The sequence below is a fragment of the Anolis carolinensis genome, unplaced genomic scaffold, assembly GCF_035594765.1.
Source record: "Anolis carolinensis isolate JA03-04 unplaced genomic scaffold, rAnoCar3.1.pri scaffold_11, whole genome shotgun sequence".
Lineage (NCBI taxonomy): Eukaryota > Metazoa > Chordata > Lepidosauria > Squamata > Dactyloidae > Anolis > Anolis carolinensis.
The window spans coordinates 1006404-1034218 of NW_026943822.1; the positions used below are offsets into that span (position 1 = coordinate 1006404).

The window sequence follows — 27815 nt, forward strand, 5'->3', positions numbered from 1 at the left end:
GGGCCCTCCCGCCGGGTGTTTTGGACTCCAACTCCCATCATTCCTATCCTAAGGCCCGACCAAGAACTCATGAAATCATGCCTTTGACACCTGGGCCAACTTGGGCCCTCCCGCCAGGTGTTTTGGACTCCAACTCCCATCATTCCTATCCTAAGGCCCGACCAAGAACTCATGAAATCATGCCTTTGACACCTGGGCCAACTTGGGCCCTCCCGCCGGGTGTTTTGGACTCCAACTCCCATCATTCCTATCCTAAGGCCCGACCAAGAACTCATGAAATCATGCCTTTGACACCTGGGCCAACTTGGGCCCTCCCGCCGGGTGTTTTGGACTCCAACTCCCACCATTCCCAACAGCCTCAGGCCCGACCAAGAACTCATGAAGTCATGCCTTTGACACCTGGGCCAACTTGGGCCCTCCCGCCGGGTGTTTTGGACTCCAACTCCCATCATTCCTATCCTAAGGCCCGACCAAGAACTCATGAAGTCATGCCTTTGACACCTGGGCCAACTTGGGCCCTCCCGCCAGGTGTTTTGGACTCCAACTCCCATCATTCCTATCCTAAGGCCCGACCAAGAACTCATGAAATCATGCCTTTGACACCTGGGCCAACTTGGGCTCTCCCGCCGGGTGTTTTGGACTCCAACTCCCACCATTCCTAACAGCCTCAGGCCTGACCACGAACTCATGAAGTCATGCCTTTGACACCTGGGCAAACTTGGGCCCTCCCGCTGGGTGTTTTGGACTCCAACTCCCATCATTCCTAGCCTCAGGCCCATTCCTTTTCCCCCTCAGCCGCTAAAGCTGAGGATCAGCTGGTTTCCCCGTCATAGTCAGTAAGAGCACCTACAGCTTCAACCCTTCCAAAGCTCTCTGCTTGAGCGGTGATGGCACAATCGTCAGCATAGGTGACACTCTCTGTGCCTTCTGTCAATGGTTAATCATTTGTGTCAATGTTGAACATGGATGGAGGCCGAGATGAGAAAAGCACATCTGGGGTGAATTCTCGGCTGAATCCCGTCTCGTTGGAAGTCGGACAAATGAGCTCCGGCTCCATGAGAACGAGACAGGGTTGTTATTGCAGAGCTGTCGCAGGCCGGCATTTTCTGCGCACCTTCCCTTGCGACTATCACAACTTGTTGACACTGCACTCCCTTGTCTGGGCCGGGCGATTTTGTGGGTGGCTGCACTCCCTTCTCTGACTCAACACAAACAACTAGCAAGACCCTTGTTTGGCTTGAAAGTGTTGTTCCTGTTTCATTGTGCGGCCCTTCCTTTGAAAGTGGTTGTTCTACTCCAGAAACTTCGTTTTTGTGTCTGCCACAAAGTAGGTTGAATGGCTAGAGACTCCATGAGATATTAATTGGAAAACTAGAGCAAAATGTGCCATAGTCCTAATTGGTTCTATCATAAAAACATGGAAAATACGAGGGTTGAATGAAAAGTAATGCCTCCACCTTCGTTACTTGGGTTTGGATGGGAGTATTTTAATAAATCAAACGCAGAAATAATCCTTAGAATGTGCTCTTTAACTCTCACTATTCGCTTTTCCACATAATCACCAGACAATTGGATATATTTCTGCCTACGATGAACAAGTTTTCTGAAGCCGTCATGGAAGAAGTCGACACTCTGTTCCCGCAACTGACATCTCACAGGAACCATCGTGCACAGATCTTCCGATAGCCAAGCAAAGCAATAATGTGACCCACACATTCTTGTGAATTCTCTCTGAGGGATACGACGATTGTCCTGAATCAATCTATCCACCTTTTGCTTTTGAAACTCGGTGAGTGGGGTCAAACTGCACTAATTCTATAGTGCAGATGCAAACAAAAGGCAACTAATAAGCGAGCCAAAGAAGCATAGGCAGTGTCTAAAACCCAAATAAATTCCTCAATGGCTTCCTAGGTAGACATGGTTTTTGTATTCTGCGGCATCCTTTGGCTTTTGCCTTTGGTGAGTAAGATCTGGTGCTCGAACCCGGGGCACGAGGCGCCAAAAACGAAACCCAGAATGCGAATTGGCTCAGCAAACGGGAAAGACAATCCCATCTGGATGTATTATTAATAGCACTCCTCATAATACACTTGAAACAGGACGGAAGAGGTCAAAATACTCCGCAGAGAAGAATCCAAAAAGTTCCTGGCAACTCTTTCAAAGCTCTTCAGGGGTCCCAAAGCCCTGCAACGACAGGCCCCGAGTTCAACATTGGACGGACTGAAATATCTGGAAAGCACTCCAAAGTCGTAGGAAGAATTGAGGTTAAAGGGAGTGCGAAACAGGGTTGTTTGATACCACTTGAACTTCCATGGATCTGGGCTAGAGAATCATGGAAGCTGTAGAGGGTTGCCTTAGTGCCAGCCTGAGTCTGAAATTATTTGATGGCACACAACAACAACAACAACAACAACAAACTATAGTCTGGCCTGCAACAGCCAAAGGGACCTTGAGCTGACCTTCTAATTTAAAAGTTTGAGGGCCTTTTGTCTACACTGTAGAATTTTTTTTTTCATGTCAGGAGCAACCGGAGTTGCTTCTGGAGTGAGAGAATTGGCCGTCTGCAAGGACGTTGCCCAGGGGACGCCCGGATGTTTTGATTTTTTACCATCCTTGTGGGAGGCTTCTCTCATGTCCCCATATGGAGCTGGAGCTGATAGAGGGAGCTCATCCATGCTCTCCCCGGGTGGGATTCGAACCTGGCAGCTTTCAGGTCAGCAACCCAACCTTCAAGTCACAAGGCTTTTATCCCCTAGGCCACCGGAGGCTCCACTGTAGAATTAATAGAGTTTGACATAAGCAAAGATCTTGGAAACCAAGATCCTGGGAATTGCGAGGTTGAAGCAACCTGGAAGGCGATGCATGACTTCCAAAGAAATTAGGAAGAATTCTAAGCACAGGGTTGTTGTATGTTTTCCAGGATGTATGATCATGTTATAGAAGCATTCTCTCCTGATGTTTCACCCACATCTTCGACCTCACAACCTCTGAGGATGCCTGCCATAGATGTGGGCGAAAAGTCAGGAGAGAATGCTTCTGGAACATGGCCACACAGCCCGAAAGACATAAAACAACCCTATTATTATTATTATTATTATTATTATTATTATTATTATTATTATTATTATTATTATTATTTTTCCTCACAACCTCTGAGGATTCTTGCTATAGATGTGGGCGAAATGTCAGGAGAGAATGCTTCTGGAACATGGCCATGTATACCACACAACCTCTGAGGATGCTTGCTATAGATGTGGGCAAAACGTCAGGAGAGAATGCTTCTGGCACATGGCCAGACAGCCCGGAAAACATACAACAACCCTGTGATCCCGGCCATGAAAGCCTTTGACAACCAATTCTAAGCACCTTTCCAAACTATAAAGCCCTTGGCTTCCACAGAATGCAGCTGCGAAGGCCAAACTGGAACATGTTCCTATGCTCAGAGGCACCTTTGTTTTCACCGGCGAAACATTGGGCAAAGCAGGTTTTCTGGGCTGAAGTCCCCGGAGGTGGATCAAATATAGTGTTGAATATTGCGTTTGCATCATTAATAAGGACAAAAGGAGTGTCTGATTTAGTGAGAGTGAGCCTCTCCGAACCAGCCGCCCCTTTTTCCAATTAAAATGCTTCCATATTTAGCAGAAAGGAATTAAGGTAACCTAGAAACTCCCGAGAAGGAGCAGATGAGATTCACGAGCCACGTTTCATGACAACGACTCTTTCCCAGAACATTGCCTTCTCTCTCGGGGCCTCATCAGGCATTTGGAAGGGAAACGCTTCTGCGTCCTTCACCCAAAGCCAAGGAAGCCTCCCACTCGGCCCACAGCAAAGCACTTAGAAACAGAAGCCCATCCTCCACCACAGGCACCACTGGGAGAGATGCGCAAAGGCAAAGGGCCCGATCCACTGGGGAATCCTTAGGAAAGGGGCCTGCAAGGAAAAGAGCTAGGGATCTGCGCAGGGGCTACGGAATCACAGCAGTTGTGATGTCACAAGGTCACCTCCACCAAAGAGGGCAAACTACAACTCCCAAGATCCCACAGCATTTTCAAACTGCTAGGTTGGCAGAAACTGGGACTACGAGTGGGAGCTCAATCCCGCTCCTTGGATCCGAACTGCCGACCTTTCGGTCCAGCAAGTCCAGCAGCTCAGCGGATTTTATCCCCTGCGCTACTGGGGGCTCCTACACAATGACATACATGACTTATTGTTGTAGATGACGGGAGAGATAACGCAAGAGAGATCCTTCTGAGAGGCCAAAAAGTCCGGTTTATTATTTCAGCTGAGTCTCTGGAAGTGGAATCTTTTCCAAACAGCAAACCAGAGAGACGATCAAGGCGTGACTTGCCTTTTATACATTTTCAGACAAAGAACATGCTTCTACATACATCTCGTCATCAGTACGTCACTTCACATGCTTACATACATGGACATAAATATGCACAATCAGCATTTTCCTATCTTAAGCACTCTTAAAAGCGTGTAGCAAGTCAGAGACACCAAAAGAGAGATCCATCAAGAGGCCACTCTTGACCTGTCAAGCTGTACTAGGAACCAATTCACACTGGAATGTATAGAAAACTGGCCCCCCTTCTCCCAGCTTGTGCATCCCTAAAATTTAACACAGAGAGAGTCTGATTTTTCTACATTTCGCTGCTTCTAATGTGCATACAATATATGTCTAAAAATCCATATTTTTCAGTTCCTCATCATTATGATTATGATTATAAGTCGCTCCTGACACGAAAAAAAAATTATTTTGCAGTCCCAAATTGCTCCTTTTTGCAATCACAGGTCAATCCTTTGCTATTCTAAATAATTTCCTTTTTGCAATCCCAAATAAAGAACAACACTCCGAAAACAGAGGCATTCCGGACATGAATCAATCAGGGCCAAACAAAGGATTCCCCCAGACAGGAAGAAGCCAGACCTTGAAGCTGGCAAGGCCATTAATGCTAATCAAGGTGATGAATTCCAACATTTTACACTGGCTTCCAACAGACAAGAGTTCTTTCTTTCTCCCACCCAGATGTATCAACCCCACTTGTCGAGTTTCCATCAGATCTCCCAACCTCTGAGGATGCCTTCCATAGATGTGGGTGAAACGTCAGGAGAGAAATGACCCACTTCTGAAGCCCCCCCCCCCATTTGAAATGGCTTGCTGTTTAAAATTTCATGGCCCAGACTTGCACGCTTTAATTTTTAAAACCGACACCGGCACGTCTGGCAAGTCGCCTCGACAGGCGCACAAGCGTTTCCAGGAAAAGGAGCTCACGCGCATGGCGGCGCATGGCATGCATTTCAAGCTTTAACCTTCAGCTTAAATCCTTGATCCAAAACGCCTGGGACCAGAAGCGCTTTGGGCTTGGGGTCTTGCAATCCCTATATTTGCATTTATTTAGAAAGTGAGACACTTTGGAAATGGGATCCAGGTCTAAGCCTGGTCTAAACTATAGAATGGAGGCAGTTTGGCACCACTCAAACAGCCGTGGCTCAAGGCTATGGAGTCCTGGGAGTTGTAGTTTGCACTCTTTGAAAGGCTTTGTTGAACAACAACTCCCAGGAATCGATAGCCTTAAGTCATGGCCGTTCAAGTGTTGCCAAACTGCATTAATTCCACAGTGTAGATACACCGTGGGAGAGGGAGAGGAGATATGGGTAACGGCAGTTTTAATGCAGGGAACCAAGACCAGCTGCAGTTCCCAATTGATGCTATGTGATCAAAAAATCATCCCTTTGCAATCCCACGTCATTCCTTTTTTGCAATCCCAAATCTTTTGCAATCCCGGATCATTCCTTTGCAATCCCAAATCACTCTTTTTTGCAATCCCAAATCATCCCTTTGCAATCCCAGGACATTCCTTTGCAATCCCAAATCATCTCTTTGAGATCCCAGATCATTCCTTTACAGTCCCAAATCATTCCTTTTTGCAATCCCAAATCATCCCTTTGAGATCCCAGGTCATTCCATTGCAATCCCAAATCACTTTTCTTTTTTTTCTTTTTTGCATTCCCAAATCATCACTTTGCAATCCCAGGACATTCCTTTGCAATCCCGAATCATTCCTTTTTGCAATCCTAAATCATCCCTTTGCAATCCCAGCTCATTCCTTTGCAATCACTTTTTTTTTTTGCAATCCCAAATCATCCATTTACGATCCTAGGTCATTCCTTTTTGCAATCCCAAATCATTCCTTTGCGATCCCAAGTCACTCTTTTGTGCAATCCCAGGTCATTCCTTTTTGCAATCCCAAATCATTCCTTTTTACAATCCCAAATCACCCCTTTGCAATCCCAAACTGCATCCATTCTACGGTGTAAATGCACCCACTCTTTCCAACTTGGATTTCAGATCTTGGGGTGCCAGATACGGGAAGCTCGACCTGCTTCAGTTTCCAAATGGAGAGGCTTATTTTTTTGGAATTTGCCAGATGGAAAGCAAAGGAAGCCTTCGCTCCGTCCCGCTTGGGGTTGAAAGGCCAGCCCACTGGGCCGAACAAAGCTCCGTTTGAATCCAGAGACGGCAAGAGAGGGCTTACTTGTTCCAATGGGATGACAAGGAAGGCTCCCCCTCCGGCGCTTTCCGTCACGATGGCCAGGAACTTGGTGTTGACGGCGCAGAAGTGGTTGTCATGGACGTTCTTGGTGATGGGGATCCCGTCGAAGCAGTGCTCCCGGTTGGCCACTTTGCCGTAGACGTTCCGGAACTTGGAGCTGCGATACTGCGGCCGCCATGACATCTGCAAGGCAAACCCAGAGACTGAGGTCCTATTCGAAATCGCCATTTCGTTGCTGACATCAGGTTAGCACGCAGAAGGAATCAGAGTTAAGCCAGAATGGAGAACCATAACAATATCCAGACAGAAAGGGGTTACAAAGACCAAAACATGAAAGAGAATACAAATATTATAATAATATAATAATAATAATAATAATATAATAATAATATAATAATAATAAGAAAAAGAATATAATAATAATAATAATAATAATAATAATAATAAGAAAAAGAATAAGAACATGCCCTGGCAGAATATGTAAAGCAAAGTGAAGAACCTGCTTTGATTGAAGTCAAAAATCAGAAACTCCTCAAAGCACAGCAGACAAAAAACCAGTACAAAAAAACTGCACTACAAACTAGAGCTGACAGCTGGCACAACAAAACATTGCATGGAAAGTTCCTTGACAAAATTGAAGGAAAAGCTGATAAGGAGAAGACCTGGCTCTGGCTCACGAATGGGACCCTGAAGAAGGAGACAGAAGGCCTGATCCCTGCAGCCCAGGAGCAAGGCATCAGGACAAAGGCAATTAATAATAATAATAATAATAATAATAATAATAATAATAATAATAATAAGACCTGGCTCTGGCTCACGAATGGGACCCTGAAGAAGGAGACAGAAGGCCTGATCCTTGCAGCCCAGGAGCAAGCCATCAGGACAAAGGCAATTAAGGCCAAGATCGAAAAATCAGCTGATGACCCAAAATGCAGACTGTGCAAGGAAGCTGACGAAACCATTGATCCTATCCTCAGCTGCTGTAAGAAAATCGCACAGACAGACTACAAACAGAGGTACAACCATGTGGCCCAAATGATTCATTGGAACTTATGCCTCAAGTACCACCTCCCAGCAGCAAAGAACTGGTGGGATCAGAAACCTGCAAAAGTATTGGAAAATGAGCACGCAAAGATACTTCCGAATCCAGACTGACAAAGTTCTGGAACACAACACACCAGACATCACAGTTGTGGAAAAGAAAAAGGTTTGGATCATTGATGTCGCCATCCCAGGTGACAGTCGCATTGACGAAAAACAAGAGGAAAAACTCAGCCGCTCTCAGGACCTCAAGATTGAACTATGGCAGAAACCAGTACAGGTGGTCCCGGTGGTGATGGGCACACTGGGTGCCGTGCCAAAAGATCTCAGCCGGCATTTGGAAACAATAGACATTGACAAAATTACGATCTGTCAACTGCAAAAGGCCACCCGACTAGGATCTGCGTCATCATCCGAAAATACATCACACAGTCCTAGACACTTGGGAAGTGATCGACTTGTGGTTTTGTGATACGAAATCCAGCATATCTATCTTGTTTGCTGTGTCATAATAAATAATAATAATCATTATTATTATTATCCTTATGGGAGGCTTCTCTCATGTCCCCGCATGGAGCTGGAGCTGATAGAGGGAGCTCATCCACGCCCTTCCTGGGTTGGATTCGAACTGGCAACCTTCAGGTCAGGAATAATAATAATAATTATTATAATTATATTTTTATACCCCGCCCCATCTCCCCGAAGGAACTCGTGGCAGCTTACATGGGGCCAAGCACAGGCAAAATTGACAAGGTAAAAACTCAACGATAAAACAAGTCAATCAACAGTAAAACAAATCATAAAACAAATGAGGTCACACACAATAAACATACTTTGATAAAATCCTGGGTTGGCTCCTACAAAGAACTGGGACAAAGAAACCCAACCTTCATGTCAGCAGTCCTGCCAGCACAAGGATAGAAGGGGGGGTGGGTGGGTAGGATTATATTTTTTGTTCCTTGGCATCCTCAAAAGTTCGGACATTTGGACTGAAGAGATGGCAACGGAGGGTGCATCTACACAGCGGTTTGCCACCACTTTAACTGCCTTTGGGACCCTGGGAGCTGTAGTTTGCCCCCTTTTCCCTATTTTGCAGGACGTTTCCTCTCTCCGGTCTTTGCTCTTGTTTTGTTTCTTGGCTGGGACGACAAAGTCCCCCCGAGTCCACCTTTGAAGGAACAACCCAGGCCTTTAATGTTCCTCAAGGAATGTTCCAAACTTCACAACAATTGAAAATCCTCTCGTTTCCTTCTGGCCGAGGACACAATGGGGAGCGCACGGCACATGGCACATTCGTTCTTGGTGCCTTTCGAAACAAAAAGCATTTCCTTCCAGGGCTTTGTCTCTAGACTATTAGCCCGGCCTGGTTTTTTCTCGTAAGATGAGCCACATTTCCTCCCGCCTGGCTTTGCAAAATGGGCAATTTCCCTCTGCAAAAGAGTCCATTTGTTGTCCTTCTGTGCAGCCTTTTAAACGGCAGCCCTGAAATTTAGTACAATGCCAAGCTTTTAACTTACCATATATATTCGAGTATAAACCGACCCTAATATAAGTCGAGGCATCTAATTTTACCACAAAACACTGGGGAAACTTATTGACTCGAGTATAAGCCAAGGGTAGGAAATGAAGCCGCTACGGGTAAATTTCAAAATAAAAATAGATCCCAATGAAATTATATTGAGGCATCAGTAGGTTAAATGTTTTTGAATATTTGCCATATTTCAAAGACTAAACAGTAAACTCGCTCTGTAAGTGGAAAAGTATGGGCAACAAAAACAATATGGTATTAACAATAACTTAATAATAATAATAATAATGTAGCGCTGTTACCTTCCCGTCAAAGTGGTAACTTTTGATCTACTCACATCTGCATGTTTTTGAACTACTAGGTTGGCAGAAGCTGGGGCTAACAGCGGTAGCTCACTCTGCTCTCCGGATTCGAACTGGTTTGTCTATACATTATAACTGCATTCTCAATTTGCTTCTGACACGATAAATAAAATAACTCATGGTTATGTATTCATTTTTAATATATTCATTTATATTTAACAGAAGCTGAAATGCAACTCTGGTTGATTTCAACAGAGCACCAAACCAAGCCGACACTGGGCTATTTACTATGATTATAACCCATTTTAAATTAGAGACAGAGGGCTGTTCTCTTCAAGGCCTTAAATGTGGCCTTGGTTTGCGATGCCCATTTCCAATGTGGACAAGATTCAAAGTTTGAAGTAGAACCAACAAGAAAAGAAAACGTTACAGGAAGGCAGTCGCTTATGGCAATGTCATCAATGACAAACTGGGAAATTGAGCTCAAAAACATGTGGCGATATCGGAACATAATCTATAATGCTACGTAGGCTGAAAGGAAAGGAAAACCATCTGCATTGGGAAACTTGGCCAAGCCATTAAGACAAAGACCCAAAGAATCCAGGTTTCAGCCCAGGAGCTCTCCAAGGTGCTGAATCTGCTGGATGGATGTCTTCAGGACTTTGGACAGTTCCCGAAGCTCCAAACTAAGACCAAGTGCAGAATCCCCGACTGACAGACATGGAAAGAACTGGAGGTGTTTCCGGGAAAGGGTTCCGGACCTTCAACGGTGTTCCAAATAAAACCAGGACACAAGGCAACACGACAAACCATTGGGAGGAATGTGTCTTACTGGAAGGAGCTCACCTTTCCGGCCCCGAGGACAGAGCGCATGGAGGGGCCGCACAGGAAAAGCTTTCATGCGCAGAGCATTGCCGGGTCAGCAGAGAAGGGCGGCCGCCGGCTCAGCACAGAGGGTCCATTACGCGCCCGAGAAGCACTTAAAAGGATCTATACGGCTTCAATTATGCATCCGGCCAGACAAAGTGCCTTTCCAGACTGCAGCCGGGACTTCCTCCCGGGTCAATAAAATAAAATCCAGTTCAATTCCCAAGGCGACGGAGAACGAAGGAAGAATGCGGCAGGGAGGCCGGGAGGCAAGGCGGGTCTGGGTTCGGGATTCGAAGGCCACAAATGGACAGAAATGGAGAGCCACCTCCGGACTGTCCCGGGTCACGGGACTGGATCCAGGCCATTCTCCTTGTCATGGCAAGGTCAGCATTGACCACGGATGACATTTGGAATATTGATCGCTCCCAACGTCAATGAGGATAGGGCTGTATATGTGTCAGTACAGGCAATTACTGGGCCTTGCAATAATCCAATGCCTGTGGTGTTCAGTGGCCTTCCAAACAGGAGTGGGAAGACCTACACCGAAAATAGAGGGGAGTGGGATAGATAAGATGATTGATAGGTTAATAGATAGACAGACAGACAGATAGATAGATAGGATATATGGATGGATGGATGGATGGATGGAGTAGATAGGTAGGTAGGTAAGTAGGTAGACACACATATAGGATAAATAAAATCAAATAAGATAAGATTGAATTGATTAACAGATTAGATAAGATAAAATAAGATGGATGGATGGATAGATAGATAGATAGATAGATAGATAGACAGATAGATAGAATAAGATAGATTAGATAAGATAGATGGATGGATGGATGATTAGATAGAAAGATAGACAGACAGACAGGATAGATTAGATTAGATTAGATAAAATAAGATGGATGGATAGATAGATAGATAGATAGATAGATAGAGTAAGATAGATTAGATAAGATAGATGGATGGATGATTAGATAGATAGACAGACAGGATAGATTAGATTAGATTAGATTAGATAAAATAAGATGGATGGATGGATGGATAGATAGATAGGATAAGATAGATTAGATAAGATAAATAGATGGATGGATGATAGATAGATAGATAGATAGATAGATAGATAGATAGATAGATAGATAGATAGGATAGGATAGGATAGATTAGATTAGATGGATGGATGGATGGATGGATGGATGATAGATAGATAGATAGGATAGATTAGATTAGATTAGATTAGATTAGATAGATGAATGGATGGATGATAGATAGATAGGATAGATTAGATTAGATAAAATAAGATGGATGGATAAATATATAGATTAGATTAGATAAAATAAAATAAGATGGATGGATAGATAAGATAAGAAGATAAATTAAATGGATGGATAGATAGACAGAAGGTAGGTAAGTAGGTAGGTAGGTAGGTAGGTAGATACATGAATGAATGGATGGATGGATAGATAAATAAATAAGATTACCTCACGTTAGATAGATTAGATAGATTAGATAGGATACAGAAGTGGATCCCAACCTGTGGGCTGTGGTGGACCACCAGTGGTGCCTGAGAACTAAAATATGGTCCACGGCCTCACCATTACTACATTGTTGCAATGAGAGTGACTGGTCTCGCGAAACACTCTTCTTGTCGAGGCAACAGGGATGTTGGGAGGAGAGAGGCTGACTAGCCATGAAAGGCGCAGCAAGAAGCCTCCTGACTGCTGCTTCTCCTCCTCCTCCCTCCCCCTGAGTAGAGTCCTTCCATGTGGCGCCTTGGTGTCTTCGTTTTTGGCCTGTTCCTGGGTTATTTGGGATGCTGATTCAGAACATTGCATTGGATAAACCACATCAGCTCTATATTATTAAATATGGTTTTCTGTGGGTGAGCAGATGGCGACTACTGGATGGCATGAAGCTTATGGCTTTTTTTTGAGGGACCCTTTTAACCCTTTTAATTAGTGGCTCCTTCTTCAACCTTTTCTGTCCAAACAGATTATGAGTTCCTTCTCATATCAGAATGGCTTCTCCTGCCCAGAAAAAAAAAATAACAAAACCTTTCCGAGTTTTCCAGGGTCCAGCCAAGTGGTATCTTTATAACAAATGGGATTTTGCATTTGCAATCACACAGAGGAATGCATTGAATTAATGAGCGCGTCTGGCGACGAGGAGGAGCAGGAACTGACTAATTAAAGGCGGAACAGAAAGGCCGCTGCTGGGCAAATGATCCAGAGGAAACGAACGAGAAAGAAAGGAATGAGGCTCATTAAGGGAAGACAGAACTGGTTTTGTATAAAGCAGAGTTTGGAAACGTTACAGGGTTGTATTGAAGGGATTCATAAAGAAGTATTCTCTCAGTTTCAATAATAATAATAATAATAATAATAATAATAATAATAATAATAATAATAATAATTTACACTTACAAGTCAAACAAGCAGCCAAAGAAGAAGAACATGCCCTGGCAGAATATGTAAAGCAAAGTGAAGAACCTGCTTTGATTGAAGTCAAAAATCAGAAACTCCTCAAAGCACAGCAGACAAAAAACCAGTACAAGAAAACCACACTACAAACTAGAGCTGACAGCTGGCACAACAAAACACTGCATGGAAAGTTCCTTGACAAAATTGAAGGAAAAGCTGAGAAGGAGAAGACCTGGCTCTGGCTCACGAATGGGACCCTGAAGAAGGAGACAGAAGGCCTGATCCTTGCAGCCCAGGAGCAAGACATCAGGACAAAGGCCATTCAGGTCAAGATCGAAAAATCAGCTGATGACCCAAAATGCAGACTGTGCAAGGAAACCGACGAAAACATTGATCATATCCTCAGCTGCTGTAAGAAAATCGCACAGACAGACTATAAACAGAGGCACAACCATGTGGCCCAAATGATCAATTGGAACTTATGCCTCAAGTCCCACCTCCCAGCAGCAAAGAACTGGTGGGATCACAAACCTGCAAAAGTATTGGAAAATGAGCACGCAAAGATACTGTGGGACTTCCGAATGCAGACTGACAAAGTTCTGGAACACAACACACCAGACATCACAGTTGTGGAAAAGAAAAAGGTTTGGATCATGGATGTCGCCATCCCAGGTGACAGTCGCATTGACGAAAAACAACAGGAAAAACTCAGCCGCTCTCAGGACCTCAAGATTGAATTTCAAAGACTCTGGCAGAAACCAGTGCAGGTGGTCCCGGTGGTGATGGGCACATTGGGTGCTGTGCCAAAAGATCTTAGCCGGCATTTGGAAACAATAGACATTGACAAAATCACGATCTGCCAACTGCAAAAGGCCACCCAACTGGGATCTGCGCGCATCATCCGAAAACACATCACACAGCCCTAAACGCTTGGGAAGTGTTCGACTTGTGATTTTGTGATATGAAATCCAGCATATCTATCTTGTTTGCTGTGACATAAAATAATAATAATAATAATAATAATAATAATAATAATAATAATAATAATAATAACAACAACAACGAACAACAATATGCTGCTACTACTACTACTAATAATAATATGAGGATTTTAAGCTCAAATTACAAAGACTCTGGCACAAGCCAGTCAAGGGGGTCCCAGTGGTGATGGGCAAACTGGGTCCAGCGCCTAAAGGCCTTGGCCTGCACTTGAACACAATTGGCGCTGCGCGCATCATCCGAAAATACATCACACAGTCCTAAACGCTTGGGTAGTGTTCGATTTGTGATTTTATGATACAAAATCCAGCATATCTATCTTGTTTGCTGTGTCAGACTATGTTGTTGTGTCAATTATTATTATTATTAATAATAATAATAATAATAATAACAGTTTTTGAAAATGCCAAGTGTCCTGCACCCATACATCCTGCAAAAGTGTAGCGCCGGCTGTGCATTTGTACCCTGAAGTCAGTTTGCAGCAACTGAATTGAGCTGAAGAGGAAAGCAGAAGGGAAAGAAACCGGGACGTGTTAAAAGCAGCAGAGGAGATAGGCAGGTAGGTATTTCTGCCAGTTTTGAGCCAGTATTCAAAAGGTGCAGCGTGGGAAGTCGTGGGAAATCATTTCTGCTTGCCCAAAGCCCCATCCATGTTCCCCGCTGGCAGGCCGGATCACAATGTCAGCGTGGGACAGAGCCAGGAAAGGGCTTTCCTGTTCATTGGTGTGAATGCGACTCACTAAGGTTGGCACAAGGAAGAAAGCCATTGGCTTCTTGTTGGCCACGAAGCACAGCCTCCTCCTCCTTGGGAAAAGCAGGCTCTTGGCGCATACGGAGAGGGGACGCCTTTGAGGAGACGGACCCCCAGCGTCTTGGCATCTCGACAGGGAGGAATTGGAAAGCGTCCCCTTCCCGCCGTCCAAAATTACTCCCACTCGGTCGGCGTGTGTTTGTGTAGCTTGAGTTTACATGGAGATCGCTGGGAAGGGGAAACTGTCCTTTTCCCACCCTGAGAATGTGACAATGTGACAAAAGTCTGGAGGGAAGCTGCTTTCCAAAAATCCCCAAAAAACCCAGCACTTTTTCTTTTGGTGGATCTTCTACTTCTGGTGTGGAACATTTACATTTGGTTGATGGAAGTGGCATTGGGAATTAGGAGAATTATGGCTAAAGGTGCCATGTATGTACACATTGCATGCATCCACTGTGCGCGTATACATGCAGGCTGTTACTGGACCTTGATGCCTATGATGGTCATTCAGTGATCTTCTGAACAGGATTAGGGGGACTCTGCACCTTAAACAATAGAGAGATGGATGAGATGGATGGACAGATAATTAGATGGAAAGATGGAAGAGATGGGTGGATGGCTGGACAGACAGACGGACAAACAGCTGGATAGATGAGACAGATGGATGCATGGATAGAGATGGAGAGATGGATGGATGGAGACATGGGTGCATAAATAGAAGAGATGGATGAGATGGATGGAGAGATGCATGGATAGATGGAGAGATGGACGGATGGCTGGATGAGATGCATGGATGGATGGACAGAGGAACAGATGGATGGATAGATAGATAGATAGATAGATAGATAGATAGATAGATGGACGGATAAACTGAGAGATGGATGCATGGATAGAGATGGATGAATGAAGACATGGGTGCATAGATGGAAGAGATGGATGAGATGGATGGAGAGATGCATGGAGAGATGGAGAGATGGGCAGATGGCTGGATGAGATGGATGGATGGATGGATGGATGGACAGAGGGACGGATGGAGAGATGGATGGATGGACGGATGGACAGAGGGATGGATGGATGGAAAGACGGAGGGATAGATAGATGGATGGATAAACTGAGAGATGGATGCATGGATAGTGCTGGATGGATGGCGACATGGGTGCATAGATGGAAGAGGTGGATGAGATGGATGGAGAGATGCATGGAGAGATGGGCGGATGGCTGGATGGAGAGATGGAGGGATAGATGGATGGATGAACAGATGAATAGATTGGCTGGAATCTTATTTATTGACATTCAGGTCAAGGTTATGGAAGTGGTGTGAGTCATGCAGGTCTGCATGCATGTGCTCATTGCATGCATCCATTGGATGAATATAAGCAGTGGGTTATGCCTTCGGTTGTGCATTTAGATGCGCATGGTCCTGCCACCAACAGAAGGGATGCTCAGAGGAGGAGGAAGCGGAGGAGGCTGGGTGTGCCAGACGTGCCTCTCCCCACGTCAACCCTCTGATGCTTCAACCTTGAGCCACAGACAGACAGACAGACAGACAGACAGACAGACAGACGGACCTATGGCAGGAGACTCCCTGAGCAGATGCCTTGAAGGGCTGGAGGGGCTGCAGAGAGTTGGGCCCACTGCCCGGAGACCTCCGTCCCCAAAGGCCCGGCAGCCATGACCTCCTCCCAAGGGTCAAGCCCTGGCTGGAAAGGAGGGCAGCGGAGGCCAACCTGGCCAGAGTCCAGCAATCCACATAATCCTGCCCAGAAAGGGAGGCCGAGCACTAGACACGAAAAAATAATAATAACTACAAAGGGCGAAATGTCAATCAATGTATTAATGCTCCGACCAATGGTCATATGCATTTACAGAAACAACATCAAACAAACATCTACACAAAACACAGTTAAAAGTAGGATGCAAGCAGCATAAAACAAAGCATGCAAAATATATTTTGTGAGGTGCAGCAGCACAAATGCAACATGTGCCGGGAACTGCACAATTGCCGGTAAAATGACAATATATAAGGTCAGTCATTTAAAAAACGTAAGTACAGTAGAGTCTCACTTATTCAAGCTAAATGGGCCAGCAGAAGCTTGGATAAGCGAATATCTTGGATAATAAGGAGGGATTAAGGAAAAGCCTATTAAACATCAAATTAGGTTATGATTTTACAAATTAAGCACCAAAACATCATGTTATACAACAAATTTGACAGAAAAAGTAGTTCAATACGCAGTAATGCTATGTAGTCATTACTGAGTTTTAGGTATTGCCATCCTTCCAAACGCGACCCCTCCAGTTTGAACATCTGTCTAGGCTGATCATTGATGTTGTAAAGGACATTCACCAGCAAATCCTTTTTTGTTGTTGTTTGGTTTCGGGGTTCTGAAAACGAAGGCGCACATTGGATTCGATGGCCAAAACAGCAAATCTTAAAGAGGTCCTCAATAGCTTTTAGGACAATATTCAGCACAATATGCATTTACCAGACTCGGAAGTGGGCCTGCGGGTTAAGAAGCCAGGCGCTGAAGGAAGGAAGGAGAAAAGAAGGAGAAAGGAAGGAGGAAAGAAAGAGAAAAGGAGGAAGGAAGAATGAAGGAGGGAGGTCCTCTTCTGTTAGGGTTGTCGTTTGACATCCATCCATCCATCCGTGGCTTGAAAACTATATCTTTTAATATGGTTTCCGATTTGTTTTGTACCTGATGATATTTCTCCCCATTTTCTGAAAGCCTTATAAGGCTCTTTGCATTCTCCGTTGCTCATTATCCCGAATTCCGATAATAGTTTCTACTCGTTTCTCCTTTTAGTTTCTATGCCAACCATTTACCTGCTTCCAAATTTCATCTTCCCTCATTTCTTATCCGCTTCAACATTTCTGCCTGCAAAGCCTTATCATATCTTTGTATGGTTTGGGGGTTTGTCTGGGCTTTTCTTCCCCCTTTTCTTGTTGTTATTCCTTGTTTTTGATGCATTTTGCAGGACGAAGGATCCTCACATCACCGGCTTACCGATTCTGTCATTTCACTCAGACGCCAATATTTTGCACTAAGCTTTACCTTAGGCTTTAAGGTAAAGGTAAAGGTTTCCCCTGATGTTAAGTCCAGTCGTGTCCGTACCTATTGATCTACTCACACTCTGGGGGTTGGTGCTCCTCTCCATTTCTCAGCCAAAGAGCCGTCATTGTCCATAGACACCTCCAAGGTCATGTGGCCACTGGCATGACTGCATGGAGCGCCGTTAACTTCCCACAGGAGCGGCACCTACTGATCTACTCACATTTTCATGTTTTCGAACTGCTAGGTTGGCAGAAACTGGGGCTTACAGCGGCAACCTTTCAGTCAGCAAGTTCAGCAACTCAGTGGTTTAACCCGCTGCACAACCAGAGGCTCTCCTTAGGCTTTTGTTGTGACTCAGCTGGAACCTCAGATTGACTCTGATGGGGATAATGGGATTCAGGTTCAAAACCAGGTTCAAAATGTCCCAGTTGTAGAAGATGAGGAACAGAGAGTGCAAGTTCATTTTCCCACAGCAAGGAATGATGTTGATGATACTGAAACTAGCCAGGTGCACATTGACTTAGAAAAGGAGGACAGTTCTCAGTCTGATAATGAGGCTCAGCAAACTAACGAGCAGGCTGACCTTGATGAAACGGGTCCCTTAGATCGAGCTGCCTGTTTGGAATTCAGGGTTTGGAGGAGTGTGAGAATTGCAAACAAGAGGGAGGTTAGAGGCCAGAGAAATGCGTTCATGCTTTGCAAAGGGTATTAAAGCAGTGTGTTTGGAGACAAACCTTTGTCAAAGCAACTTTCGTTCAACCAAGAAGCAAGTTCTCATTTTCCTGAATTATCTTGCAGCCTTTGTGTTCATGTTCATGGAACTTTGTCAGTGCTCTAATGGGACTTTGTTTATTCCTTGTGATTTCTTGGATTATTCTCTAAGGCAGGGGTCCTCAAACTTTTAAAGCAGAGGGCCGGTCCACAATCCTTCAGACTGTTGAGGGGCCAAATTATCATTTGGGGGGAAAAACCGAACAAATCCCTATGCACACTGCACATATCTTATTTGTAGTGCAAAACAACAATAACAATGAAAGAACAATACAATATTTAAAAATGAAAATAATTTTAACCAACATAAACCTATCAGGATTTCAATAGAAGTGTGGTCCTGCTTCTGGCCAATGAGATAGTCAGGTTAATTAGGGTTGTTGTTGTTGTTGTTGTTGTTTGTCTTCAAGTCATTTCAGGCTTTGGGCGAACCTAAGTCCAAAATTATTTATTTATTCATTTACTACATTTATTTACTACATTTATATCCCACCCTTCTCACCCCGAAGGGAACTCAGAGCAGCTGTATGTACATACAATATATTATATTATTAGCATAGCACAATATTAGCATTATACTATATTGAACTATACCACTATACTGTAATATTATATGTAATATATAACATATAATTAATATTATTATATGGTATTATTGTTAGCATTATATTGTATAAAATGATAATATTCTTATCAATATTATATGTATATACAATATATTATATTATTAAAACTGAAATAAAAATATTATTTTATAAGTGAGGGCGGGGGCCAGGTAAATGACCTTGGAGGGCCGCATCCGGCCCCCGGGCCTTAGTTTGGGGACCCCTGCTCTAAGGCTTTATTTTGTAACGGTCTTTTGGAACTTTGCTTTTGCTTTTAAAGAACTTTTTTTATCTCCTATTTTCTAATAAACTAAAAAAAAAAAAAGACTTCAACCTGTGTGCAGTTTGGTGTATAGAGCTAGCCTGAGGTGCGACAGCTTTATTCTGTGGGTTTTCTTTGCTTTCCAAAAGCCATGTTTGCAATCTGGCTGCCCTGGAGACCGTAGAAAAGACGGCAAGGAAACGCCATCGGTTGCCTGGTTGCCTTGAATGCCTCTGAGAAACTGGCCAAGAAAGGGCTCCAGATGCCCAGCGTTGGGCTCAATCGAGGCCAGCCGTCCAATGGTACGATACGGTTTCTGCAGGCCGATGGTGCTGTGAGCAAAAGGGCAAAAGGACAATGGGAAACACGCCTCTCTTGTCTCTTTTGTGGCTTCTTTCTCTCCCTCTTTCTCTCTTTCTTCTCTCCAAGAAAACGCCTCTGTTTCCCCGTTGCCATCTCTCCCTCCTCCTTGTTGATTCTTCGGGGTATTTCTCCGTTGCATCTCTCTCATGACTTCATGGAGCTTAACAAAGACCCAGCCCTCCCTCCCTCCTTCCCTCCTTCCCTCTCGTTCTTTTCTTCCCAGCTTGGTTTAACTAGAATCTATATATATAAAAGGGTAATGAAATTTCGGCCTAGGACAAAACAACAAAACTACACATCCCAGAAACACTAAACTTGGCAGCACAAGCCCTCATCCGTGCCTCTACGTTCATACAACAAAAAGAAAAAGAAAGTCCTAATTAGAGGGAGAGGAATAATTGTTTTCATCCAATTGCTGCCAGTTAAAAGGCTAAGCTCCACCCACTTGGTCTCCTAGCAACCCACTCAGCCCAGGGGACAGACAGAGTTAGGCCTCACTTAAGCCTATTCCCCACTGCCTATAAAATACAGATTATCATATTTGAACTGGATTATATGCCAGTGTAGACTCAAGGCACTTCCACACAGCTATATAACCCATTTATAATCTTATATCATCTACTTTGAACTGGGTTATCCTGACTCCACACTGCCATATAATCCACTTCAGTGTGCAGTCGGACACAACTGGACTTAACGTCAGGGGAAAACCTTTACCCTTGACCTTAACTACCACCAATTCCTCAATACTTTATTTCCCATACCACCAGAGCTAGTTAATAATAACTAAACACAGCTGTCTATTCTAAACAATATCTGAAAAAATATATACACCACGATAAAGGTTCAAAACATAGAACACAATATGTATATTAGAGCATCATATACATAATAATGTTAACAATATTACAAACAATAATACAACCAATAACCAAATTCGGTCAGCTGTAGTGGCACACAGTCGTAACTTGCAAAGATTTATAGACTGCAATCATCCAGATTTAAATGCTACACAGAACAGTTTTCAGTATAAAACATATAGCAAACATATATCAACAAGTTTGTTAGCAACACAGTATGTGTACATGCTCTAATATACATATTGTGTTCTATGTTTTGAACCTTTATCGTGGTGTGTATATTTTTCAGATATTAACTAGAATTAACCCTGACGGACATTCGTGGAAACGAGCTTGGAAAAGGTCCTCCAAGTGAGCCAAACAGGCTTACTTTCAATGCGACTCGAGGCGGCCTGAACGCGAGCAGAAACAGGGAATCCCACAGCAAAATAATGACAGCAAAAACTCCTCAACAGGGACTTTTAACATCGGGAAAAGAAAAGGTCAAAAGCAGAATTTGCACACAGCTGCAGGTCTTGGCAGTCCTTGCGCATCAAGATGGCAGACCCGACTCTGGGTGTATCCACACAGTAAAAATGACGCCGTATGATATCACTATGGGATCCAGGGAGTTGTAGTTTGGCAAAGTCCTGAGCAGACTGCAAGTCACTTCTGGTGGGAGAGAATTGGCCGCCTACAGAGACGTTGCCCAGGGGACATACAATGTGTTAGCTGGGAGGTTTCCCTCATGTCCCTGCAAGCTAGAGCTGACAGACGGGAGCTCACCCCATCTCGCAGATTCGAACCGGCAACCATCAGGTCAGCAGTTCAGTCAGCACAAGGGTTTAATGCACTGCACCACTGATGCTCCTTTACTTTCAAAGTTAGGACCGCAGAAAGAAACAAGAAAAAACACTTATGTCCTCAGTATGTCCTCAAGTTGCCTCTGACACGAAAAAAAAACTTTGAAAGTACAGTAGAGTCTCATTTATCCAACACTCACTTATCCAATTTCAGAAATAAAATTTCAGAAATAAAAATAGATATCAATAAAATTACATTAACTGAGGCATCCATAGGTTAAATGTTTTTGAATATTTACATCAAGCTCACATTTAAGATAAGACTGTCCAACTCTGATCCAATCATTATTCTCATCTTCTTCAATGTAAATGTGCTTATGTCTCCTTTTAATAACAATAGAGTAAAATACTACATGTAATAATAATAATAATAATAATAAGTACAGAAAAATAATACAATAATAAATAGAGTAAAATAATAAACGCAGTAATAATAATAAAATCAGAGTCAAATAATAAATGTATTATTATTAATAATAAAAATAGAGTGAAATAAATGTAATAGTAGCAAAAATAATAGAGAAACATAATAAATGTAATACAGTAGAATCCCACTTATCCAACGTTCTGGATTATCCAACACATTTTTGTAGTCAATGTTTTCCATACATTGTGATATTTTGTTGCTAAATTTGTAAATACAGTAATTACTACATAGCATTAATGCGTAATGATCTTTTTCTGTCAAATTTGTGGTATAACATGATGTTTTGGTGCTTCATTTGTAAAATCATAACCTAATTTGAGGTTTAATAGGCTTTTCCTTAATGCCTCCTTATTATCCAACATATTCGCTTATCCAACATTCTGCTGGCCCGTTTATGTTGGATAAGTGAGACTCTACTGTAGTTGGTTTACTCCAGAAACTTGAATTAGTTGAGACTCAATGATGAGATACTGAATGAAAAACTAGAGTAAAATGAGAAGTCAGTAAGATAATGATACTTATAAACATAAAAGACAGAAGGTGGGAACTATATAAGATGGATATGAAACATGCCTGAAAGGAATGAATTGGAAGGCAAATACTTTTTTAAAAATATATTTTTTCTTCTTTTTCTTCTTTTTTTTCTTATGCCTTTCTTAATTTTTTTTATTATTTTTTTCTTCTTCTTTTTTCCCTTTCTTCTATCTTTCCTATACCCACTATTGTGCTCACTCTTTCTATGTACAGAAACACTTAATAAAAACATTTAAAAAGAAAAACTAGAGTAAAATGTGCCGTGGGATATCCTTCCTGCAAAAACTTTTCCCATGTCTGTATGATAGGAAATGACATGTACAAACCAGGAACAAAAATCCAGTTGGGTTGTGATTATTGTGCATCGAATGGCCGCTGTCCGATGAGCACAAAGCGCACGGCCCTTGCGAACCCTTGGGCAGCTGCGGCCTTTCCTCTCATGCGCCTTTGCCATTATAATAATGAGATAAAGCAGGAGATCGGAAAACCGGGCTCCGAGCTCTCCTCTCCGCGGCACAAATGCATCCGGAGGGAGGCCTGTCCTTCCGAAATGAGCAACGGACAAACAAACGAATCGACCCGAGGCAAAAACCTTCCCAGCCAAAAGAGTGGTCCCATTAGTTACATTCACACATGGTTGACGGCACCGGGAGAAAGAAAGAAAGAAAGAGATAGAAAAAGAAAGAGAAAGAAAGAGAGAAAGAAGTCTTCTAACTGCATGGCAACTCTAGATGGAGGCCACTTTCGAGCTCAGAAAGGCAGGCGAAACCACAGAAAAGAGAACCAAAACATGATATCTCACACAGAGAAGCAATGACAACATCTCCCGCTTCCAGGAAAGATTTGGGGCATCTAAACACCCGCCAAAAGGCAGAGTTGGCCCTTCATATCTCTTGTGTTTTGGGTCCGAGGCCTCCCATATACATCAAAAAATACGGGTGGTCAATTCCCTGTTTAAAACGGCACAAGGAAGTAGCAAAAGCAATAGGAAGCCAATGGCACGGCGCCTTGTCTTTGGGCTCTCCCCATTTCCAGAGAACATGGTTGCCCACAACAGTATTAAACCAACAACAATACACGTAGGAACACAAATAAGTGGCAATATTAACACACATGGAAACCTGAAAGGAGCTCTCCAAGGTGCCGGTTCCTTTTGGAGTGTAGAATTTGGCACCTCGGACACCACCTTTCAAGTTCGGACTAAAACCGGGCCGGGCTGTGGCGCAGCTGGCTAGTAACCAGCTGCTATAAATCACTACTGACCGAGAGGTCATGAGTTTGAAGCCCGGGTCGGGTTAAGCCTCCGACCATTAAAAAAAAAAATAGCCCCGGCTTGCTGTTGACCTATGCAGCCCCGAAAGACAGTTGCATCTGTCAAGTAGGGAAAATTTAGGTACGCTTTATGCGGGAGGCTAATTTAACTAATCTACATCACCATAAAACTGCTCATGAGGAAAAGAATCAGGAAGAACAGCCACCAATGGACGGTGAAGCAAAGCTCCCCCTGTGGCCGGAATCGTGAACCTGGAAAGATGTTAAAAAATGCCTCTGTGTCTGTCTAAAACTGAAGGTTGTTTGTCTGTTGGCATTGAATGTTTGCCATATATGTGTTCATTGTAATCCGCCCTGAGTCCCCTTCAGGGTGAGAAGGGCGGAATATAAATACTGTAAATAAAATAAATAAATAAAATAAATAAATAAAACCCAAAGTAGATTTGCCATCCCATTGAAGCCAACAGGCAGGCAACACTGTTCCTATTCCGTGTGTACAAACTTGCTATTCTTTTGATGGTACGGAATAAGTTTCTCCAAGGAAGAAGTTGGCCGTTTTGGTCTTACAGTTGCAAAAGCAGAGTTGCGCATGGTTGCACATTGCATGTGTTGTGACTCAGCCTTTGCCTTTATGTGACTCTGATGAGGATTCTGGGATGCAAGTGCATAAGGATGGGATTCAGGTTCAGGAAGAGTTTCAAGATGACTCTGATGGGAATTATGGGATTCAGGTGCAGAGTGTTCCTGCTGTGGGAGATGACGAGCAGGGAGTTTTCCCATGGGAAGAAATGAGGTTGTTTCTGATGATGGTTTCCAGGTGCGAGAAGCAGAAGGGGAGAGTAGCTCTGATAACACTAATGGCCTTGACAATGAGGCCGCTATCGGCTGGAATTTTGGGGGTTGCGTAGAACCTCCGAATAGCAAATAAGAGGGAGGTCAAAGGACAAAGAAATGCCTTCATGTTATGCTATTAAAACAGTCTGCTGAAAGAGAGATCTTTGTCAAAAGCAACTTCTTAGCTGGAGTCAAGAACCAAGTCTGCTTTCCTGTATCAAGTCTGCGTTCCTGTATTACTTTGTAGCCTGGATATATTCTCATTGCTGGGACTTTGACTTCCTTTGAAAGGACCTTGTTTCTTGCCTCTGCTTCTATGGATTTGATGATTACAGCCTTGTTTTGTAACTATATTTTGGAACTGAGATTTTACCTTTTATGAACTATTTTACTGTCTATTTCCTAATCTATATATATATAAGAGTGATGGCATCACGGCGACCCACAAAACAACAAAACTACAGGCCCCCCAACCTCGAAATTTGACATCACAACCCATCATCCACGGCTCTAGGTTGATACAACAAAAAGAAAAGAAAAATAAAGTCCTAATTAGAGAGAGAGGAATAATTGCTTTTATCCAATTGCTGCCAGTTAGAAGGCTAAGCTCCTCCAACTTGGTCTCCTAGCAACCCAATAAAAAACAATTTAAAAAACTAAAAATTAATACAATAAAATACTATAATAACAGAAAATAATTAAAAATAATACAAGAAAATAATAAAATATAATAAATAAAAAGATAACTTACAATAAAATTAATTTAAAAAATACAAATAACATCAAATAAAAATTACACAACAATTTTTAACCAATACCATCACCACTTTGCCACAGCAACGCGTGGCCGGGCACAGCTAGTAAACTACAAAAGACTACGTTCTGTGTGCAGCCTGATGTCTTAGCAAGGTGAAGCTATCCTGAGATGCGATAGCATATGCTTCTTCATTCCTTATTTTCCATACAGACAAGGCCCTGTGAACGGGCAACTCCCACGATTCCATCTCATGGAACCACAGCCGTTAAAAAGAGGGGTCAAACTGCATTGATTCTCCAGTGCAGACACGTTTTGCGTCATCCGTCCTGGCAACCGGCTGCCCTCTGAACCGTGTTGCGGAAGGTTCGTGACAGAGTTGGTGCGCAGCCCGGTTCCTATAGCAACGTGCCCACAGACGTACATTGACTAGCAATCGACTTAATTTAGCCGTCGGCAGAAAGATAGCCGGGAACAGCATCCGAGGGATGGATGACGAAGCCCAGGCGGAGGCTGTTTGCACCTTCCAAAGAAGAGGAAAAAGTACGGCTGAAGGCGGAAAATGCCTTTCCTGGAACAAAAATCATCTGCAAAAGAGTCGCTTCTTGGCAGGAATGGAAAGAATATATGCATTTCTTAAGTGTCAGGAGATCTCGGGGAGGAAAATCCCAGAATGAGGAGGATTTTGGCCTTAGCACAGAAGGAACATAGGATTTATTTGTGCAGAAAGCAGCATGTCATGCATAGAAGGGCTTTTTCTGTGCAGACGACAATCCCGCGTGCATTTTGCATTTTTGTGCAAAGAGAGCTTTATACAGTTTTGCAGGGCTGAACCAAATAGTTACTACAAAGTGCAAACATTGGAGTTACGTCTGTGTTCATTGCATTACTTTCCTCCTTTTCCTGCGCCTTTGGGGCCAGAACTCACCCTCCATGCTGCTCTACATTCAAACAGGAAGATAGATAGATAGATACACACACACACATACACTAGTCTGAGCTATTTGAAAAAGTCAAATTTTTAATTGTACAAAATGCATAAGGTTGTGGTTGAGCTACAACTCACATCATGCCAGGTTAACCCCAAGAAACTCCATCAGGACTTAAAGTTTGCTATGTTGGGCAAGGTTGCTCTAGATCAATGATGGGCGAGCTTTTGCGCTTGGTGGGTCAAAATTAACCAAAAAACCTAGCATGACTTGGGTGGTGTGTCACTTCAAGAGAAAAACCATAATTTCGCAATATGTATAGTTTAAATAACAAAAATGTATAATTGTAATGTATAACTGTATTTAATACATCAAAAACTATTTACTACCATTATTTCCATGTACAACAATCTATGGTATCTCTTGCAGTTTCCACACTAATTTCTCTTTATTCTAGTTTCAATGTAGTCATGAATAATGAATAATAATATAATAGTAATAATATGATAATATACTACAATAATAATAGAATAATAATAGAATGATATAATGACAATCTCTCTCTCTATATATAAATGTAATGTGCATAATTCCCATGGAGTAAACAACAAGACCACTGGACCCAATCACACCAAATTTGGCCACAAAAGACATAGTCATCCAATGAATCTGCAGGCGGCAGCGTGTCAGCAAAAATGGCTAGGCGTGTCAATGCTGACACGCGTGTCATAGGTTGGCCATCACTGCTCTGGATGCATCATCAGTGGGGTTCAGTGTGCTCTCTGGCTCTAGGGTGAACTACAACTCCCACTATGGGGAGTCAGTCCCCTCAAACCCTTCCAGTAAGTAGAGTTAGTCATGAAGGTTCTGTGTGCCAAGTTTGGTCCAGATCCATCATCGGTGGAGGTCACCGTTTCTCTGGTTGTGGGTGAACTACAACTCCCAGAAAAGAAGTTCAGTTCCCCGCAAATCCCTCCAGTAATCAAATTTTGGCATATCAGGTATGCGTGCCAAGTTTGGTCCAGATCCATCGGTGCTTGGTTTCACCGTGCTCTCTGGATGTAGGTGAACTACAACTCCCTTAAATCAAGGTGAATTTCCCCAAAGACCTCCAATATGTCATGGAGGTTCTGTGTGCCAAGTTAGTTCCAGGTCTATTGTTGGTGGAGTTCAGAGTGTTCTTAGATTGCAGATGAACTATACATCACAGTCCCTACAACTCCTATAAATCATACTGAATTCTCCCCAAACCTGTCTAGTACGTTCAGTTGCTGATCAATTCCTCTGTTTGGTGTTTGCCATAGAAAAGAATAGGAAAGGGTTATGGGAGAGGCAGTGGGCGGAGTCATGCAAATTCCACACCAATGGAGAGAGTCAGAAACACTGGGATGTCTATGGTGGAGGAAAAACAGAAAATCTAGAATGAAATTGTCCTTGCGTGAAAGCTTTCACTTGGTGTTTGTGGAGGACATTGGCCGGGCTCTTGGACATGTTCATGGTGCTCGCCATAACCTGCAACATCATTGGAGGAAGGGCCTTTGGTGGCTCCTGAGTAGTAGGTTTGTCTGTGTAAGTGGACACCTCAGCCACACATACCGTACATCAGGGGTCTTCAAACTTTCAAAGCAGAGGGCCGGTCTACAATCCTTCAGACTGTTGAGGGGCTGAATTATCATTTGGAAAAAAATCCAACAAATTCCTATGCACACTGCAAATGTCTTATTTGTAATGCAAAACAACAACAACAACAATGAAAGAACAATACAATATTTAAAAATGAAAACAATTTTAACCAACATAAGCCTATCAGGATTTCAATGGAAACTGTGGGCCTGCTT

General features: G+C 43.2%; 1 protein-coding gene and 1 long non-coding RNA gene across 3 annotated transcripts in view; both read right to left on the bottom strand.

Moving 5' to 3' along the window:
- The window catches only part of coro2b (coronin 2B), a 68643-nt gene that overhangs the window by 24737 nt on the left and 16091 nt on the right, over positions 1-27815 (bottom strand). Inside the window, exon 2 of one of the 2 annotated variants that reach the window (XM_003228563.3) lies at positions 6540-6740. The exons of the other annotated variant lie outside the window; for it this stretch is intronic. Coding sequence (XP_003228611.2) covers positions 6540-6740 — 201 coding nt within the window. The remainder of the gene's footprint in view (positions 1-6539; positions 6741-27815) is intronic. 2 annotated transcript variants of the gene reach the window in all.
- LOC134293942 (uncharacterized) overlaps positions 9605-27815 on the bottom strand; it is a 33732-nt gene continuing 15521 nt past the window's right edge. The window contains exon 2 of the long non-coding RNA XR_010000902.1: positions 9605-27809. This is a non-coding gene — a long non-coding RNA (uncharacterized LOC134293942). The remainder of the gene's footprint in view (positions 27810-27815) is intronic.